Raw genomic sequence first — 20,697 nt, forward strand, 5'->3', positions numbered from 1 at the left:
CGCTTTTTCGACATTTTAATGATTTTCAATAAAAATTTTGAATATACAATAATTATATAGCATAAACAAAAACTGAAGGATAACAATAATCGCCATAAATGCTTCCCACAAATATTGTTTTTTATGTAAACAGCTATTTACAAAATTTCAGTCAAATCCGGTTTGATAGGTTTTCGAAAATTTAGCCAGTAATAATCGTTAATTTGCATAGGAAACGTATAAAATAAACTAAAGCACATTTATATGTATATAAATACCTATGTCGATAAGGAGTAGCAGCCTTGAAAGGAAGTGGTATAACACGTGGCTGTCAGCTGATGCATGCGCGTTTACTGACTTTCCAGCTGTTGACTGATTTGTAATGTTACATCACCAAAAGTTTAGAGATCCTTGCAACCAAGTATGAATTAGAACTATCGCTCACAGCATGGAACAGTGTAAGTTCTGTTTTTAATATGTCTGTAATTGTACTTTTTTATTTATCTATACTTTATGACATATCTATATACTCTTTATTCATTAATAGTCTACGTTTATCGTTTTACGGTTACTTTTGTTCAAATTTATATTAAATGATTTTCATGTATTATACTTTTCATTGTATCAATACACTTTTATTTAATAAACAATTTACTATAATCAGTATAATATATTCTATAGAACTTTGCACTTATACGCACGCAAAACCAATATTTATGATCTACATATATGCTATTGACAGAATTAATTTATAACGAGTCACGATTGAACGTACATATACGTGTAAGTATATAAAGTAGAACTACTGTTAAATAATTTCAACTGTTTATGATAAATTGAAATGTAAAACAGATTTATATTTTTGTAAAACTGTACATACATAACACAAATTAAAAATTGTATGTAAAAATCACTAACATAAAAGTCTTCAAATTTAATAAAATCATGCTAATAACGTATATATGCGGACGAGTGCGTATTTATATCAATTTATAAATATTTTGTTTATTGTATTAAATAAAATGTTTAACTTTCAGATTCTAATTTTCATTTATAATATGAATATTATTTTTTTGCTTATTTACAGTTTCCATTATGTTGTTAAAATATCTATAACTAAAATGGTAATTATCATTTTCCTGTAATATATTTACTATGTAAATATATAAAAAGAAAAGGTAAGTACATTAATTTAAGTCTAATAAATATATTCTCAGAAAAATAACAACTGCTTACTTTATGAAGGTATTAGTTAATGAAATATAGAAAATATGGAAGATAAAACGCAAAAGTTATCACACTGGTATTTTGGCGGACTTGCTTCTGCAGGTGCTGCTTGTGTAACCCATCCCTTAGACTTGTTGAAGGTAATTTAATTATTAAATCTTTTATCTTATGCAATATAAATTTTAACTTTCCAGTGTTTTCCTTTTAAAATAATAAAATGATGTAAAAAGTGGATTATTACAGTTAAGAAAATTATATATACTCACATTACAGGTTCATTTACAAACGCAACAAGAAGGTAAAATATCTATAGTACGATTAACAACTTCTATAGTACAAAATCAAGGAATCTTAGCTTTATATAACGGTCTTAGTGCTTCATTACTTCGCCAACTTACGTACTCTACAACAAGATTTGGAGCATATGAAGTAAATTTAATTATATTATATGCGATATACAATTTTATTATATACTTTCAATGAATTATACACACATAGGTGGGTAAACAAACTTTTGAGACACCTGGACATCCATTATTATTTTATGAAAAATTATTACTAGCGGGATTATCTGGTGCAGTTGGCGGAGTTCTTGGAACACCAGCAGATATGATTAATGTACGCATGCAGAATGATATAAAACTTTCACCTGAGCTTAGAAGAAAGTAAGTATATAATTTTCTATGTTCATCTAGTTTTATTTCTATTGTATATTAATTATTGTAGTTATAAGCATGCTTTGGATGGAATAGTATGTGTAGTTCGACAAGAAGGTGTAGGTCAGTTATTTAGTGGATGTTCTACAGCAACATTAAGAGCAGCATTAATGACTATTGGACAACTAAGCTTTTATGATCAAGTTAAAATTACATTGATAGAAAGTGGTTATTTTCAAGATAATCCTGTAACTCATGTAATATCAAGTGTAGCTGCAGTAAGTATATTTAGATAGTACATACATAGCTAGTATGAAGAGTAAGTTATTTAAATGTAATTTACTAAATAAGTTTGGGTTTGAATTTTTTGTTTTTCTGGAGGGCAGTGTTGTAAGAGAAACAAACTTCTATATTTTTCAATGATCTATAATGTCAATTTGTTGACTTTCAATGTTTTTTTTTCGTTTTTAATTTATTTTCTTCTTTTTTATTAATGACATACATAAAACACAATAACCTCATTTAGCAGAATATAAGTACTTATCACATATCTAAAAATAAGTATATCTTTCTCAGTATGCAATAAATGACAATCCCATAATCTTCTGACATGTAGAGATTAATTTATCTTATTCATATCACAAACGTATGAGATATGGGATATTACATAACAAATGTAGCAGTAGTTTTAGATAATCACAACACAGTAATAATTTTTTTATATTTCTCACACTTTAGAATAACATGCACCAGCAAAAAAAAGTTACTAATAGATTAATGAAATGCTTAATTAAATAGTAAATATTACTTTGACTTGAACAATATTTTAAGCATTTTAATAAATGAATGTATCTAAAGTATCTTTTTAAAACAGAATTTAGTTATATTATGTGTTAAATAACTTACCCTATTTGTTGTATAAATTAATGCTTTATTTACATAGTATTTTTAATGTAAGGGTGCGGTAGCTACAACTCTTACACAACCATTAGATGTTTTAAAGACACGAGCAATGAATGCTAAACCTGGAGAATTTAAGGTAATTTTAATAATGAAACTCAAATATGTTGAAATATTTTTAATTAAACATTATATTTTATTTTATAGAGCTTAATGGATCTATTTTTATATACTGCTAAACTTGGGCCATTAGCTTTCTTTAAGGTAAGTTTTATACTTTTGTTCAAGCTTTATATGTACTGCAAAAATATAATGTTAAAAAAACCAATTCAATGTCTAATTTTAGGGATATGTACCTGCATTTATCAGATTGGCTCCACATACCATTCTTACTTTTGTCTTTCTGGAACAATTGAGAGCTAATTTTGGATTCTATCCTACTACTGTAAAATGATCATAAACATCTGGTGATTAGGTGATGTATTTATGTAGGAATTGTACAAAACAAATAATTAGCACAAATATGATGAAAATAAGTCACGGAACGTTTGTCCTAATATTGCTAACAGCTATAATTTGAATTATAGCTGTTTTATACTTTGTGAGTTAACTTATCAAGCTCAATGATCCATCCAAATATTTATAAATAATACTTCATGATAATTTCCGAATTATCATTAGTCCAATTTGTTTATAATAATATACATAAATATGCAAAAAGCTTGTTACAATAGTTTTAAAGTAAATAACACTCATAGAAAAATATTAAATAACTAAATTCAGATAGGACAAACGTTACTTTTTAGGTTGAATTTGTTGTTAAATTTATGTGTACGTTACGAACTATCTTGTATCAAATTTTTATATCTTTACATTATCATTTTTTTAAATTTTACCATAATCATATTTGTACAAATGTTAAAGTATATTGATATTTGTAACATTTACAAATTATTATTGTTATGCTAACGATACGCAATTAGCACGCAAATTATTTTACAAAGAGAAAACCAATATTTTTGTTATGTTTTGTATAACTATATAATTATTAAGAGATTGATATCTCAAAGCATTATCGTTTTCTAAGCTGGATATAAAATAGTTTCATAGTGGTTCATACATTCCTAAAAATATCATTATACTTATAATACTATTGTATACAGAGTTATATTTTTTGACATACAACAGTATATTTTCCTTATGCAAAACTATTCGTTTTATAAGTGTTGACAAAAAGTCCTTAGAACAAAATATTTTTTTAATTTGTTAAAATGTTATAGAAATTCTATCAAAATAAATTTATCCTGTAGCTATAAATGTATCTGTTGGTTTATATACATTTAAAATAACTAAATATTTTAAACTACTTAAGGCTTAAGTAAGTAATTACATAAAGTTATGTTAAAACATGCACCAATACTATAAATTTATAATAAAAAAAAAAAATTTCAGGAATAACAATTTTCTCAAAATCCTTCGTATTAAATTGTAATTATTTTAACTGATAATTGAAGTAGTTAAAAAGATCACACTAATAATTTGAACTAGCATATTACTCTTACTTCGAGATAGAGTGATAAGATACTTTTTTCTATCTTTTTGTTATTAGTGTCAAGAAATTTCAATATGCTTTGATTTATGAAAAAATACATGCCATGCTAAAAGGTAATGGAATGGATAATGGTAATTATATACATCAATATTATAATAATCCAGGAAATGTATTAATACATTAATTTTTAGTTACATTATTTAATAACATATAAATTTTATTTAATTGAAAAAATTAGTACAACACTGTTTTTGTTACATTGTTTACACTGAAACAATATTAGTTGAAAAATATACTAAATGATGCTAAACATAAAGAGTAATGATAATAAAAAGACTACAAAACATTACTAGTCTTCAATCTAATAATTACTTATTGAAATATTTAAAATACTTCTTATCATTACTTCATATCATTAGAATACTTCTTCTACTTTCATTATTGTGCAAAATGAAATACTTACATTCCAAATGTTGTTTTTAAATTCACTATAATATTTCGATAACACTGCAAATGATATTTAGGTTAACTTTTCACTGAAGATTAATATATATAATTACCTTTCATGTCAATACACAAAATATTAATTATATTGAAAATGTGACATAGTAAAAACGTATCACTTGAAAATTACACTAATTTAATTACTATATGTAATAATAATATTATAACAGCTGTACACACAAGTAAGTAAATACTTACGCACGCGTCCGGAAATTCCCGTGATCTTGAAAGCGAGTGCCATCTACTTTATTTTAGTACAAAAATATGAAACACATTTGCATCGCAAATACCCTTTATCGGTGCCGTTAAAAATAGACATGTGGAGTCTCATAGTACCTATTGTCACTAATGAAGAGCAAAAGTTTCATGATTCTTCCGTTAGCCACCCAACGCTGCAATCGTGAAAAATCCAACACGTTTATTTAAAAAAGAAGAATAGAATGCTTTTTTCTTTTAAACAATGAAAGAAAAAGTGTACAACTTATATAGTTGCATTGTACGTACAACATTTAAAAGATAAAAAAAGAAAAATGGCAGTAAATGGGGATAGAATGATGTGTAATCACTTGTTTCTATTAAATTAAGACAGAATAAACTATTTATAAAAAATGTTCTTTTAACAATATTGTACTTAATATGTATGCTATGTCCATTGATTGTACACCCAGTTGCCTATAATCACAGAAAACCGGTTAACCGTGCTGCTGCGTTGGACCACGACCATGTTTTGTGTCCCATACTGAATACCTTTGAAACCAGTTTGGAGCATCACCTCGATAATATTTATAGGCTTATGGAATGATAATTTCTGTCCATAACGGTACTACGTTAAATATCGCCAGCTTATACTACGCATATGCATATTAGATTTGTGTAAATTAGGTAGTTGGTTCCATATTTTCTTTTCTAATTACGAAACTTCAGGATCTGGATTTCTATTTAAATTTTGAAATAAACAAAATCGAATAACCACAAACAAGTTTTCTCATCTGTTTCATTTCAAAATGTGCATAATTAATTGCGTAATCAGACGAGATATGTCTGCAATATTTCAATTCATTAAGGATTTGACTTCTATATTTAAATTATAATTGTGTTACAATTGAGTGCGCAAACGAGCGTGTAAACGTTTATCTCATCGATACACTAAAAGTTAAATTTTCTGCGTTAGAGCGAAAAAAGTTGCAATTTGCTAAAGAAGGACGAGGGTTAATTTTTTTTTGGAGTACACCATATGTATAAAATCACTCTTTAACATACACACGTAAGACACCCATACTTAATCAATCCGTTTTCACGCTGCTTTCACGTCGCGTGTACCATTGTATGGACCGGCCTTTGTCGTCGGATCACATAAAGGAACTGTGTTTCTTCAATGGTGGCAGACAAATTACAGAAACGCGTTCTTGACCATCGAAAAGGCGAAAGTGGACACGTGTGTCTTCAGCCGATGATACGAGACAAAATTCTATAGTATCCAGTAAAAATGATGTATAGTAAATTCCATTAAAATCATTGATCAAATATCTTATCTTAATTTCTTTTTATAACAAATAGGATAATGGACCATTTGAGAGATAGGATACTTTGATTTTTCGAAATGGAAATTTCATTAAAATCGAGCCATGGTAATAATGACCAAAGCTTCCTTCGCGTGAATGTATATTGCACGCACCGTCTGTTATTATTGTTTTTCATTGTTATGCTCTTTTTTTGTCGAAAGCATTGTTCGACGAAACACTCGTGTTCCGGTTGCGTGTAGATCGTAACTTAACCCTGTATTTAGGCGTGTGTGGTTTGATTCAAAGGAATTTCTGTCGTTGGTACTGTTCACCGCTCACAAGAAGTCTCGCGGGACGGCATAGGGGCAAGAGGGGTCAACGAATGCACTTAAAGAATTCCACAACGAAATATTTTTTAGTGTTTCATTTTTTTATACATCAAATTCTGTCATGTCCTGAAATATCGTGCCTGTAAGTGCAATAAATACCGGGCATCTATTGTCTGGCTTTAGCTCATCCGTCGATTTACCACAATGCCGTGGTCAGCTCCTTGTGTCGATCCTTCTTCGTGGTTAGATGTATCGATGGTTCTCTGACCTTCTTTCCTCAAATTACGGCATCGTGAATCGAGCTTGCCAATTCTGGCTGAAGGCGTGTCGAAAATGGCAATCAGTTACTCGAAGTCAAATCCGTGGTGAATAGACGTAGGCAGCAATTTATGTTAGCTGTTGGCACCGGGGGAGAATCTAGCTGTTTTACCAGGAAATTAAATCGCGTTTCTGTGTAACATTAATTGAGAACAAGAAATAAAAATATCGTCCATATGAAATTACTACTTCGTATGTTACTGTTAATTCAGGTAACGCAAGATTCTCGTATCGTGTGGTAAATTCGAGTAAAAATATTGAACGATATAATGAATCAAATCAGGGGCAGGCATTAGCGGTTCAATTTCCGTTCCAAAACATCTACAGGAACTACGATTAATTACTTGGTGAACTCGTAGACCTTGATTCGATGTCTCGATCAATTAGAACAGACATATGAATTAGGTTTCATATCTTATAAATACTTTGGAAGCTGTTGCAATGGTTACATAGGGAGCATACTTGTTGGCGGCGTTTATCGATAACAAGTGATGTATTTACAGCCTCCAGGTTATGTCCATTCGAGTATAGGCTAGACTGGCGTGGAATACACGGGTTAGTATGAACGCAGGATGTGCGTTTGTATTTACAAATCATGGTATGTAGCGTGCGCGTAAAGCCATTCTTAAACTCGCATATCCTTTGCTCTTGGTCTTTTTTACGATCTGTTTAATGATCCTCGCATAATTCTCGCGGAAAACGTGCGCTAACGAATGCAACGAAGAATTTCTCTCGCATTACAGGGAAAAATTATTCGTATCCTCGTCGGACGTGGCAACGGACATTACCTAAGTTTCTCACTGCTAGTTACCCTTTGTCGGTTGTTATTGAATTATTATTTTGTCGAGTGTAAGGCTGTGTTTTATTTGAAACGTAGGTTTTATGATGGTACGCGCGACTCGTTACTCTTGGAAATTACATGTTTGTTTCCGGAAAATTACTAGATTTCTTCTTGGTAATCTAAATAATTTTACTATTACCATTATTATTGTTCTTATCTTTTTATTTTTTATAACTATATACATAGAAATGTGATTAGAATAATTGCTTGCAATTTGAACACATGTCTGCCCAATACGGCCATCCGTCAATGGCTACCTTATTTGTTAATTCGCGCTCATTTCGCGAAGCGATAGATGTCGCTTTTACTGAATTTTAATATTTTTTAACATTGTTAAAAGTTTAGAACTTTCCTGTTAGAACTATTAGAACTATTAGAACTTTGGAAATTTGAAACTTTAGAATATTTAAACTTTGGAATTTTTGAACTTCGGAACCTAGGAATGCTAGAACTTAGGAACGTTGGAATTACGAAACGTCGAAACCCCGGCGAAATTTTAATCAAATTTCTCTTTCAGGTAATAAATATAAGGTCTTTTTGATTCATTATATCTTAAAAAAAAACATATTTTTTAAATAACTTTAGAACAACAAGCAATAAACTGGAACCCCTGTTTTTACTCGGTCGAAAAATGGCGGATAGCCCCGGACACTTGAATAAAATGCAAAAAAAAACATTTTCCTAAGAAATAATATAAGACTACAGAAATCCTCGATTCGTTCTTCCATCGACGTAAAAGATACTCAACCCTGAAATACAAAGTTGTACATAATATCGTATTAGAAACACGCGTCCATAGGCATTTCCTCGTTCGCTCATTTGGCTAAGGAAATTTGCATAATCGTGTGTATGGCATCGCAATAGGACGGAAGGGAAAGGAAGGGACACGACGACCTTGCAGATGCGATACGTATGCGACAGGGCTCTCAGAAAAGGCGTAAACGAAGAGAAGCAGAAAGAATCGGAAACGAGATTCAGTTGGACTACGTTCGAACCTCTGTATGTCCATTTCGCGTAGAACATAACCTGCCGGATATTTGCAATTAGTCGCATTCCTTGCAGGGTCGACTACCGTAGGGATACCTTCATTCGCGTGATGGCTAATTGCCCCCTGTCTCTCCCTGTCACAGTGATAATGTAATTTTCAATCTGTTGATTTGCTGGCTTCGATTCGACGACAGAATGAATTTTAATTGAACTCCTTTGATCGACATAACCGAGAAACAGTTAACGTTGCATAGGTGTTCGAAATATGTATAAATGATTTTTTATCGTGATAGGAAATAATCTCGTTGTTAGACCGGTTTCATTTTTTTTTTGTAATATTTAGTTGTCAGACACATGTTAATTTCACATGTTTCATAATGAAGACAAAGATGCTCGGTTAATCTAATAAGCAAAGATATTGCAATAAAACTGATTTCGATTCTGAAGAGTAGTTTAGTGACTACCAGATAAATTGACCAAGTAATTCTGTAATTGGTTTCAGTTTTATTTTCAATAAATGGAAATTAATTACGAACTCTTGTCTTCTGTTATCTAAAAAGCTGATTTTTATTGTTCCTAACCAAAATGGGACTCGACTGAAAACGTGACTGGTATCCAATTACAGGATCCAGTTTATATACGTTATCCACTCTAGTTTCGAAAGCTGTTTATCAAAGTAGCACACTTGTACCTGTTCGAGTAATAATGTTATCAATCATTCTGTAAAATGCTAATTGATTGCGAATGATCTGTAACGAGCAATGTATTTCAGCATCAGCAAAGCTCTGATTATTATGATATTTAAATTTTTTCCAATTCTCAGTGTATAAACAGTAACAGTACATGAAATTATCTCAATATCCTCGAAAACTCCTTGAAAATGTCTCTAATAATCCTTGAAAGATAATTTAAAAATATGATTGTCAATCGTTTAACTGTTGAATAATTAAAAGAAAAAAGTTAAACCCACCTAACCTAACTTAACGTATTCGGGTTATTTTTAATTTGACCGCGTAGCCATTGGCGTAACTAAGATTTTATTCTAGGGTAGACCAGGGCCCTTAGAAGTTTAGAAATTTTAGAATTGGAATTCTGGAGGAGTGCAAATTTTCAATATATCAAAAACAAAGTATAAATATCCTAATCACATTTCAAATCACCCTAAAATCCTTGAAAACCCTCAATGACGGAAATTTTAAATGTGTCGGAAAACAGTACTCGATAATACACGAAATCATAAAAAAGTCCTTCAAAAATCCTACTTACAGTGATGAGGATAGCGCCCGCACGAGTTGTTATCAGTAATGTCCCAGGGTGCCCCATCAGCGGGTCTCGTTTCGTCGCCGATAACAGTCGGTCCGCGCATATACCTGCTCACGGCGGGCAGCCAATGAAAGAGCCGGTTCGGCGTCGACCATCTTGCGCGGCTCCGCTTTCGAGTTCGGAGTCGCGTGGCGGTTCGGTTCGGCTTGCAGTGTACGCTGACGGGGCGAGCCGTGACTGACTCTGTTCTGTGCCTCGTGCGTTTCGTGCCTTTCCATTCCGACCGCATCGCCCGTGCCTTTTCTTTCGTCGTTGAAAAACAACGGCGACCCGTGACCGTTCAATTCCACTGGGACAGTGTTTCGATCCCGTTCGATGTGACTCGTGACTGTCAACAGTTGTACCGCGAAGTTGACGCCGAGTGTTTATGTTCGAGATCTCTTCGAGAGAACCGCGTGACCGTCACTCGAGAGACGCATAAACAAGGGGACGAATGAGTTCTTTTATACTCGGGTTTGTTTCGTATTTCGCGCGACCGAGGGATTAAATCCAGCTCTGTTTACTTAAAGAAGGTTTTTTACGGAGCAACTGGTGTTAATTGCGTACAAGCGTGATCTTCCTCGCGTTGTGATCAGTCATTGACATCGTGAATGGTGGACGACGGGAATTTTCGGAGCTGCTTCGAGTGTCATTGGATTTCAAAGCTGTGCTGTATAAAGGTAGGTTAACTTTGTTTTATTTTTCGACTATGGATATTTATGCGTGTATTAAATTTGTATTGTCATAGAGAATCATATAAGAATTAACATTTTTTTATTAATGAAAGAAGACGTTGTCAATTAGAATATACGAATCAGATTTACGATGTAAATTGTATTCATTGTCGTTGATTAGTAACAAACGAGGCGCGAAAAAAAATATTAGGCCGAGTATTTCATGTTGACAAACGACCTTCGTTACGCTACGTGGCACTGACATCTTTGCCATAAAGAAACCATGTCGCACAAACGACGCGCAATTGCGACTAGTATTTGGTACAGGAGGACGATATTATTTGATTTAACCTTGCACTTTCGCTAAGGTACTCTGGATCGTCGGTATATTGCGTCTCTTGTACGCCCGGTATTTGACATTTATTTTTTGCCGCTATCCGACCGATATCAATCTCTTGACACTGTCCTATCAGCATTGTTTGAACAGTCGTTGTGTATCATTGTTTCGGTCATTATCTACAATTTGTCCACTTGTTTCGAGCGTTTCGGTTTTTTCTTTGATATGTTAATGATAGCAGTGAAGATAGAAATTTTTAATTAGAAACATGAAATTATTAAAGATATAGATGCCTAACCTAGTCTTTTCGAGTTATTTTCAATTTAATCACAAATGGATTAAATTATTATCAGCAGTTAGTGGTGTAACTAGGGTTTTATTTTAGAGTGGGTAAGGTCCCTTAGAATTAAAAAATTTTTAAATTTGTGTTTTACAATTTTGAAATTCCAAAGTTTTGAAATTTTTCCATGCTAAAATTTTAAAATGGTGAGGGAGCTTATTCACATTTTTGGGGGTCTGGGCCTACCCTGGTCCCTACCTAGTTACGCCACTATCAGTAGTGTAACCAGAAGGGGTAAAAAGGGTCAATTAAGAAATTAAAAACTTTTTTTTGGAATATTTTCAAAAATTTCACAAAACAATAATAGAGAAAATTAGACTTAGCATAATCACGATAATTAACAAGGTATTTATAAGGCCAACCAATTATGGTTGCGCCACTAAACTATATTGCAAATGGTATGACGTAGAATGAAAATTATTTGGAAAAAAGAAAATTTGTCGACAATGGTGTCTCGAAGCGTGTGTGTTTTTAACTTTGTCTCTTTTTACTCCATTGTTAAGCGACGAATTTCGTCAGCAAAGGGATTCGAAAGACCCACACGTCATTGTCTCTCGTCGCGAACAATGAACCATTTACCATGTTCGACACTGCATATTTTTTTTTGTTTTTTTTTTTCTGTCTTGTGTGAATACGAAACGCGAAAGGCGAAAACTTCCAAAGGCTTCTACGGCGCCTCTATCTGCATACGATGCATCTGTTTATACATAACCGCGAGTCTATGAATCATATTTGATAATAACACACGTAACTTATCCTTATGCAAATAAACGTACAACAATTTAACACTATAGCCGCGAAATGGACCGTTGGAGAAATTATTTTATTCAAAATTACGTTTTATCCTATTCTCTTATTATCACCGTATCCGGATTTTTATAGTTTAAAAATAATAACACTTGAAGGATAATTAGACATTATTATATATTTTTCTAATTTTACAAGTGTTAGGTTTTTATGTTTAACAAATTATACTCATGTTTAATTATTCTTTATTAAATACACAAAAGGGTAATGATTTCTCAAATCTACTTAAATACATTGATTATATTTTTTATTAATACTCGTTTAATTGATTAATTTTTTAATTTAATATTTCAATGTGCCCTTTAGAAATACATATTTCTATAATTTATATATTTATTATTTTTTTTTGTTCTTTTAATTGCTTGAAATCTGAAGTTATAAGTTTGCGCAATTAGAGGGGGTCAGGAGGTTCATTTGACTCCTTATTAAGAAATGAAAACACTGGAATATTTTTGAAAATTTTAAACAACATTGTAGGAAATAAACAATCACGAAAAATATTAGATTTCATACTTATTATCGTAATGCTAGGATATGAAAAAAAAAAAAATGTTTCTGACACCTTCTAATGGACAATTATAATTATGCCGTTGGATACGATTTTTCATCGCCTCAGGATCTTTCCAATTTCATTCAGACCGTGTCGCATATATTTCTCGCAAATTTTATCCACATTTTATATTAATCATTTCAATACTCGAGCTCTCTCGCGTCATTTTCACCACCATTACCCTCTATTTGCTCCCTTGCTCCGGTTTCAATTTCGTCGACTCCGTCTGCTCCTATCCTTGGCTTCTTCGCCTTTGCATGCCCCCTATGCAACACGGCTATGAATATTTATGCACCCGTTACCTTTTCGTCCTTTTAACACCGCGGGCCATAGTTTCATCTTCTTCATTACCCTGTCGTGAGTTTCTTTTTTTTTTTTTTTCTTATTCATCCGCCTTTCGCGACGATTTTTCCTTTTCGTCTTTGCCGTTTCATCCGCTTTCAGCCTCCACCTCCTTTGCTTACCATTTTTCTAACTCGTCCCTTTTCTCCGTGAATATTCACCCGACCCATATTCTTCGTTCCCTTTATTTCTCTCGCCTGTCTGTTGATTCCTCTTTCATGTTGCTCGCTGCGTTTGCAACTTTGCCGCGTTTCGTATTCGCCCGTAAAGCTTCTCGTCTTCGGGCGAGAAAACGTTGCGTCCCCTATCTTTAAAGCCTGATTAAATTACGCTCATCCGACGGTTGGTTTTATCGTCTTTATCGCGATTCAAATACGTAACGCTAAGCTCCTCGCTGAGATTATGATTAGAACTTGAACTGTGCACATCTAACGGAAGCTGTTTGATGAGATACACGCTGGGTTTTAACTGTTAAGGTGACGGACCATGGGGAGAGACGGTGATTATTTTTGATCCATTTGGATTTCAGGAGATTTCAAATATGGGAAATATTAAATACAGGGAACACTAAGTACAGCAAATATTAAATATAAACCTCAAATACAGCAAATTTCATATACAGTAAATTTTAAATATAGTAAATATTGAGTATAGGGAATTTTAAATATAGCAAATGCCAAGTACAGAAGATTTGCAAAAAATCAAATTTCGTTCTTCTAAATGCCATTCATCAGGACCAACAAAAAAGATTCTAAAACCTAGTCACGAGTTAACTAGGGTCCTCTCTATTCTGTTTTTCAAACAGGGCTATGACTCAACGCCCTGCAAGATTGTTTTTCGGCAAAGAATCTCGTGCAAAGCCTTCCATTCTGTACTTTGTCGAGATGCTGAGGTCCCTCGTTGTGAGACGCCCACCCACGCATCGCCTCTGGCTGTCTCTATGCATACAGGGTGTTAAGAAAGTGCATCGATCGTTGCATGGTGCACGCGCGTAAAGACGACCAGAGTCTGCGTGGGGTAGGTCCGGGGTGATTTTAATCCGCGATATTATTCAGACGCTTCGAGCGTTGTCAGTGAACGCTTCGAGGATCCCATTCATGTTTTTATGGTGGTGAAAAGGTGACTGGTTTTAATTAAAAACACCATACGATCTGTATATTAAATTTGAAATATTAAATTTCGAACGGATGTAGCATTGTGAAGATAAATTTTGGAATGTAAATTTTTAAAATTAAAAAAAAATAAGAACGATACAAAGGTAATGATAAAATTCCATTTCTTCACCTTTTCATCCAGATATGTACAGTACTGAGCACATATTGTTTTCTTTAAATTGAAATTATTCCAATTGTAAGTGAAAAAAATTCAAATCTATTGGCAAATTGTTCACTGTAGAAGCTCTCAACAATAAAAACAAAAATCTTGTCATATGGTAGCATTAAAAAAAACTAAATCACTTTCTTTTCTACCTAAAAAAATTCATCCCTAAAGAGGTTAATGTTCTGAGAATTCCTGGTTCCCCCATATCGTCATTTTCCCAATTATTCACTATTTTATACTGCTTTCAAATGAATGGTACAGACATCTGAAAATCTCTATGCTGAAATTTCATGTTACACGAGCGTATCGCGATTCAATTCAGAACAGCTGCACGTTCCACAACTTCGTCGTTGTTTCTTCATACGACTGCGATTTATGATCCTTCGTGCTTTGGGGAACGAATTAACGTTTCGATTCGATACGTCCACCGCCCACGCTTTGTGACATTTCGGACGGATTATTGAAAGCGTGAATTTCAATCTTGATGTGGCGTTCTTTGATCGCGATACGCGAATCGTGGATCAAGCAACGAAGAGATAATCGAGCCTCGAGGCGGTGATTTTTCATTTTCCACAAAGTGTTCGCGATTGGAACGCTGAAATCGCGATGGCGGGAGTAAAGACACGCACGAGGTGTTCCAGATTCGATGAAAGTCCTTTTATCAATAAATTTAGTATGATCTTATCTTTATACCTTGTCAATCCGCTATAAATGAAAGGAAATGAAAATATTAGAAACACGATAGTTATATTTAAGAACTTAACCCAAATATTGGGGTTGTGTAGAGATTATGAATGAATATTTTTTTCACGGAATTTATGTCACGTTTACAAGCTCGTTTTTATTAAGTATTCACACTTGACAAAATATTTTCCGACGCATCTCCGTTTAGCCACACCAGCGTCAAAATAGAGGGTGGTTTATATTACGATACGAGGATACATATGGGGGATTTATGTCCCGCATACTTGATACCTCGCCATGATACTTAGCAAAGGAATCGTCTAATATAAATTGAAATTTATAATTAAAAATGAAAAATTATTAACAAAACGAAATCTTTGAAAAAATTGGGTAAATAGGTGAACCATTTGTAGAAAATAATACATACGGTGAAAAATAACTTTAATAACCGGTTAAGATACAGGAACTCTTTTTCAGTCGTGTAACTTTTCAACTTTCTCATAGTGTAAAAACATCGACAAAGATCCAAGTGTTTCAATCCACTCAAGACTCTCTGTCTCTCTCTCTCTCTCTCGCGATTTTAATCGACGCGATGCCGGTGCTTTTTTCGTCGAAGGCCATGAATGAAGTTTCTATGTGTTTCATTGGCTCGCTCGTTTCATTCACACGTTAACCTAATGCATTTAACTTGCATATCGATACGCCATTTATTCCAGCTATTGTAGGGTGTGTACATATATGTTGCTCGTTTCCCGTTACTGTTATATAAAGTTCGTTTTATCCAATACAATCGCTTTTACATTTGTTAAGTATTTGTCATTTTTTATTAATTTGACGCTGATAGAAAAACAAAATTTTATTTTAATGATTTTAATTTATTTGTTTTTTAGTTTATTTTAATTAGTTCAATTTATTAGGTGTGTAAATTAATTTGATATCTTCAACGTCACGTTTCATTAATTACTCTTTTAAATTTGAATATTTTTCCGCGTTTATAAGGATTGAGAAGTGGCGCGAAAAATTTCAATAATCAGATTTTCAATAAAAATTTTCATATTTTACTGATCGTCAAGTTCTTATCGTATAGATGTATTTTTAACCCTCGGATGGCGGACCATGGAGAGAGACCCAATTTTAATTTAATTTCGTATTTCATATTATTTTCATTTTCTAAATTTTAACTTTAGGTTTATATCCTTGTGATGTTTGGTATGTTGGGGACGCGATTGACCCAGGCTCGAGGATTAAATTCGAGAAATATTCAAGTGGGTTCGCCTTGAAATTTTCATCCGCTGAACGGGAAAATACCTACGGGGAAAGTCAAACACTGGCCTATATTACCCGGTACAACTTTCTTTGTGTCGACTATCTCACGTTATAGAGAACTCTTTCCCTTATTATGTGCTTTGTTAGGTCTTCGCAAATGTATCATCCGTGAGATTTTACAATGGCCGGAGAAATTACTCGCTAATGTAACTCCTTAACAGTATATACTCGTCTTTCACAAATAAGCTGAAACGACACGGTGATCTTGAACATAACGAGTTATACGTGACACTCTGTGTATGCTGCTTGCAAATCCTCCGCACAATCGATTCGAAACGTCGATACGCGCTATTCATAAGCAAATTCTGCGTGTTTTTTGGAGCTACTATTCTTTCGAAACACGTTTATCATTGAGAGGTAAAGGGGCAAGCTTTCTTCATTATTTTGTCGACCCACGTGGTCTTTGTCGTTGAAAATACCTATGCTTTGTTCTTTTGTATTAGCTACTGTACGAATGATCAATTATAGTGGCTGAATTTGGAATTTTCTGGTCATAAATTATTTATTAATCAGCAAGCAAGTTTCCTTTATTAAAATTTCATTTTATTAAATAATTGAACGCACAGAAAAATCTTTTTATCATTAAATTATAAAATGATTCAGCATTTACCATTAAAAGGTTTATAATTTAATTTTAAAAGGTTAACAACCCTTTAATCTTTAATGATTTTTCTGTAATTAAAAAGATTCCAGATTATCTATCGAAGTTTTTATTAAAAATCTTTTTATTCAAATTCACAATTCAAAACTCAAAATTCGAAACTTGAAATTTAAATATTCTATGATATTACAATTAATTTTCCAGTTTTCACATAGTAATGATCGATAGATAAAGCATTAGTAATAAGTAATGAAAATATTTGAATTTTGCAATGATATTAATGGTCGGGCAATAATTCGATCGATTGTGCGGGCTGATCGAAGATTGTGTCGATCGTCGAAGAGCGTCAAGTTGACCGAAAGACCGTGCCGGAAGTGCCGTCTGGTACGGTGGCTTTCCGCTCCACTGGTTTCCTGTTTCTTCCATCGAGGTCTTCTTTTTCTTCTGCGGCGACGACACGTATACCTTCTGTATCTTCCTTCGAATGTTCTCTCTTATAGCCGATAATCGTGTCCTTTCCACACACTTGTAATACCGGCGAGCCCTGTAGCTTAGAATAGGAAAAGCTTCGTGAAAGGAATTCGTAATCATTGGGAAGCGAAGGCTACGAAATCAGATTCAATTTCAATTTGACAAACGATGTCCTGTTTTCGCGAAGGCTAGCCGCCTCGTTCCGGTTAATTGAATTTAAGTATACGCTCTTGTAGCTAGTTGATCGAAGAATTCACTTTTCTTTTTTTTCCATTAAGCTGTTACGCATGGTACAAGCAACAAACAAGAAGATCCAGTGGTGGCAGGTTTAAGGTTTTTTATTCGAGGGAATGAATAGCTTTAGGTTTTGCAGTATAAATGAAATGGAGCTTTTTCAATGGTATTTTATATTAAATAAAAATATTATTTAATATTAATAATAATATGAAACTTTCTTTCTATCGCCGTTTTTCTTTACGATTAAATATTATTTAATTTTATTCAGAATAAATTTAAATTTTCGATTTTATAGTCCTGGGTCCCAGAAATCTTGATTCGGCCCTGATTTCTTTTCTAATAAAAAAAGAAAGCGTTAAAGCTTATTATATTTGCGTCTTTTATAAAAGTACATAAATTTATTTTATGAAAAAGTTTGACTGTAGCATGTACAAATGTTAATATAATAATTTCTAGATAGAATTTGAGATAGAATATACAATTGTTTACGAATTCAATAATTAATTTTTTCATAAATATGACATTGGTACTTTTTGTACCAAGCCATACGTTTGAAACTTTCGCAAAGTGCAACTTCTTCGGTATGCATCGATAAGGCATTAACAATTGGAGCTTTCGAAGGGAATTTGCGCGCTTAGGTACTAGAAAGAAGATTATGGTTGGAGCTCTTTTTTAGTTCTTTTTTTTCCTCCGGCAGTCTGGCAGATACAAAGTGCACGTAGTTATTCGGTCGAGCACACGCGTGCTCGCACGTAAGCACGGCTCTCCATCGACTTAAGCACTCGGCAGACGTGGCCGAATTTGCATACAGAGAGTGCAATGAATTCGCAACTTTGCGAGTGTGACACCCAGCCTCTCTTCTCTGCTTTACAAATGTACTGGAAATTGCCGGTGTATCTTTTATCGATTCTCCTACACATCAGGAGAATATTCTTATTTCTGCTGCAATTTTTATCAAGTCGTAATGATTTATCGATTACAGTCAGTGTATTGCTAAACAATTATATCAACATGCGTTTCGTTAGAAGGTTGACACTGGCATCTTAGAATCTCCTGCAATTGAATAATTAAATATACAATTTATAACATTAATATAACTCTATTTTGCAATATGATGTTAACCCATAAAAATTGGAAAATTAATTTTCTTAAAACAGTAAGGAATATTTTTTAAGAAAACTTTTATTTAAGTTGATTGCATTTTAATGAAAAAGAAGCTAAAGAATAATTAAGAAAAATAGTATATATAAATTATTTTTGCAATAAGATGTTCGATTTTTTCTGATCCGATTCAATCTCGTCCGATTTATCTCGACCCGACTCGATACCGTCCGAATTTTTCCGATTCGTGCCAATCTCGTAATTTCGGGTATCCGCACACCTCTACATTAAATGGGTTAACACTGTATTGCAGAATAATGTCCAAATCGAAATTGAGTTTGAAACAAACCTGAAGAGATTTCCGAAATTCAGTAGACAATGAGATGTAAATGATTGCAAAAATAATCGGGAACGTCTTGGCCATGAAATAGAGCACTTCCCTTTTGCCGTCTGTGCAACATAACGCTTTGGGTTCAATGAAACTGATCGCCCTTGCGATTCGATATGGTGCTCGAATCAGGAAAAAAACGATCGCTATGATCACTGTGAGAAAAATCTTTCTAAATCATTTATTATCTTCTCTTGACAATGTACATGTAATTCATTCAATTTCAATAATTGAATAATTCAAATTATTTGAAGTCTCATTGTCCTAAACTATATTTGTATAATATGACTCGTACAACAGAGATCAGTGGCGCAACTATAATTCTTCTATAGAGGAGTCAAATAAATTTGTCTTATACTTTAACATTCTTCTCTCCGTTTTCATTTTTTGAAATTTTTAAAAATATTTCAATATTTATTAGAATAGATCTCCCCACCTCTAGTTACGTTACTGACAGAAATTCCCATATTGCATAGAATCTACTTTAGTCATACTAATTTTAGTCATCTAATTTTTAAAAACGTGTAATAAAAAATGCATCATTTTCATCCACAATATCAAAATCAATCATAAACCCAACTCACTCACCCAACATATAATAATGTCTCAACTGATTCGATCGCCATGATCCTTCGATAGCCTTCAGTATCATCAGCTCGTAAATGATCAGTGAATCCAGAACGACGAATATAATAAGCGGTAGAACGGAGAACATAAACGTGCTCCAAACGTACATATCAGCCATGTCCCCCTCGAAGAAATCGTATATATGCAATCCAATAGCAATGGACATGGTGCACGAGACCCAAACTAAAAAGATCGCCTTTACGGTGGTGTACCGTTTCACAAGTACATACCCAAAAGGTGTTTGACGGTGAAAAATGTTTATATAGAGCATGAACTTCAAAATGGCTATTGTTATTATCGATACGTCGAAGTTTATCAAGCAGACGTAATCCATATTTAGCTTCATTTTTACATCGAACAACCATTTGAGTACTTCTTCGAGAGGCTCCATCAGGATCAGCATGTTTGAACAGGCCATACTGACGATGTACAGGTGCCACGACGTCCTCATGGATGATTTCGAGAGGATCACTAGGACGATCAAGAGATTCATGATTGCACCAAGCGAAAGAAACGTTAGATTCATGATCCGAGCGTTTATCAGTGGGATATTTGAGACGATGATGTTGATCTTCGTGGGACTGGTCGCCCTGGTACAAGCAGAGGAATACGTTGGAAAAGGTATTTCAACATGGGCATGTTTCAAGTTATTGAGGGCCATTGATGCCACTTTGAGCCTCCAGTGGTGTTTGGCACAATTAGCACTCGAAATTTCACTGATTCTGAAGAATTTTTATTCCTACGACGCGCCTGACTCGCGAACAGAAATAATACTGAAGAGCTGGAAAGATTGTT

General features: G+C 33.4%; 3 protein-coding genes across 6 annotated transcripts in view; 2 read left to right on the forward strand and 1 right to left on the reverse strand.

Moving 5' to 3' along the window:
• Positions 1-345: 345 nt before the first annotated feature.
• Positions 346-4,079, forward strand: LOC114872370 (mitochondrial dicarboxylate carrier). 3 transcript variants are annotated; one of them, XM_029179500.2, is made up of 9 exons: positions 346-437; positions 1,067-1,157; positions 1,225-1,346; positions 1,480-1,635; positions 1,705-1,871; positions 1,933-2,140; positions 2,821-2,901; positions 2,970-3,026; positions 3,109-4,079. In XM_029179500.2, exons 3-9 carry the CDS (start codon positions 1,251-1,253, stop codon positions 3,214-3,216), a joined length of 873 nt encoding a protein of 290 aa, XP_029035333.1. In that variant the 5' UTR covers positions 346-437; positions 1,067-1,157; positions 1,225-1,250; the 3' UTR covers positions 3,217-4,079. The 3 variants fall into 3 exon arrangements, with proteins under 3 accessions (XP_029035333.1, XP_029035342.1, XP_029035352.1); XM_029179509.2 differs by lacking the exon at positions 346-437 and adding an exon at positions 519-762; XM_029179519.2 differs by lacking the exon at positions 346-437 and adding an exon at positions 834-951.
• A 6,183-nt stretch (positions 4,080-10,262) lies between these two features.
• The window catches only part of LOC114871290, an 80,307-nt gene continuing 69,872 nt past the window's right edge, over positions 10,263-20,697 (forward strand). The window contains exon 1 of one of the 2 annotated variants that reach the window (XM_029177012.2): positions 10,263-10,777. The gene's annotated coding sequence lies outside the window, so the exon portion shown is untranslated. The remainder of the gene's footprint in view (positions 10,778-20,697) is intronic. The other variant, XM_029176993.2, reaches the window with a different exon arrangement.
• LOC114872296 (thyrotropin-releasing hormone receptor-like) lies at positions 18,575-20,563 on the reverse strand. The gene is made up of 3 exons (XM_029179374.2): positions 19,864-20,563; positions 19,237-19,430; positions 18,575-18,839 (listed from the first exon to the last, which is right to left on the reverse strand). Exons 1-3 carry the CDS (start codon positions 20,561-20,563, stop codon positions 18,780-18,782), a joined length of 954 nt encoding a protein of 317 aa, XP_029035207.2. The 3' UTR covers positions 18,575-18,779.

This window comes from Osmia bicornis, chromosome 3 (genome assembly GCF_907164935.1).
Source record: "Osmia bicornis bicornis chromosome 3, iOsmBic2.1, whole genome shotgun sequence".
NCBI classification, from domain to species: Eukaryota; Metazoa; Arthropoda; class Insecta; order Hymenoptera; family Megachilidae; genus Osmia; species Osmia bicornis.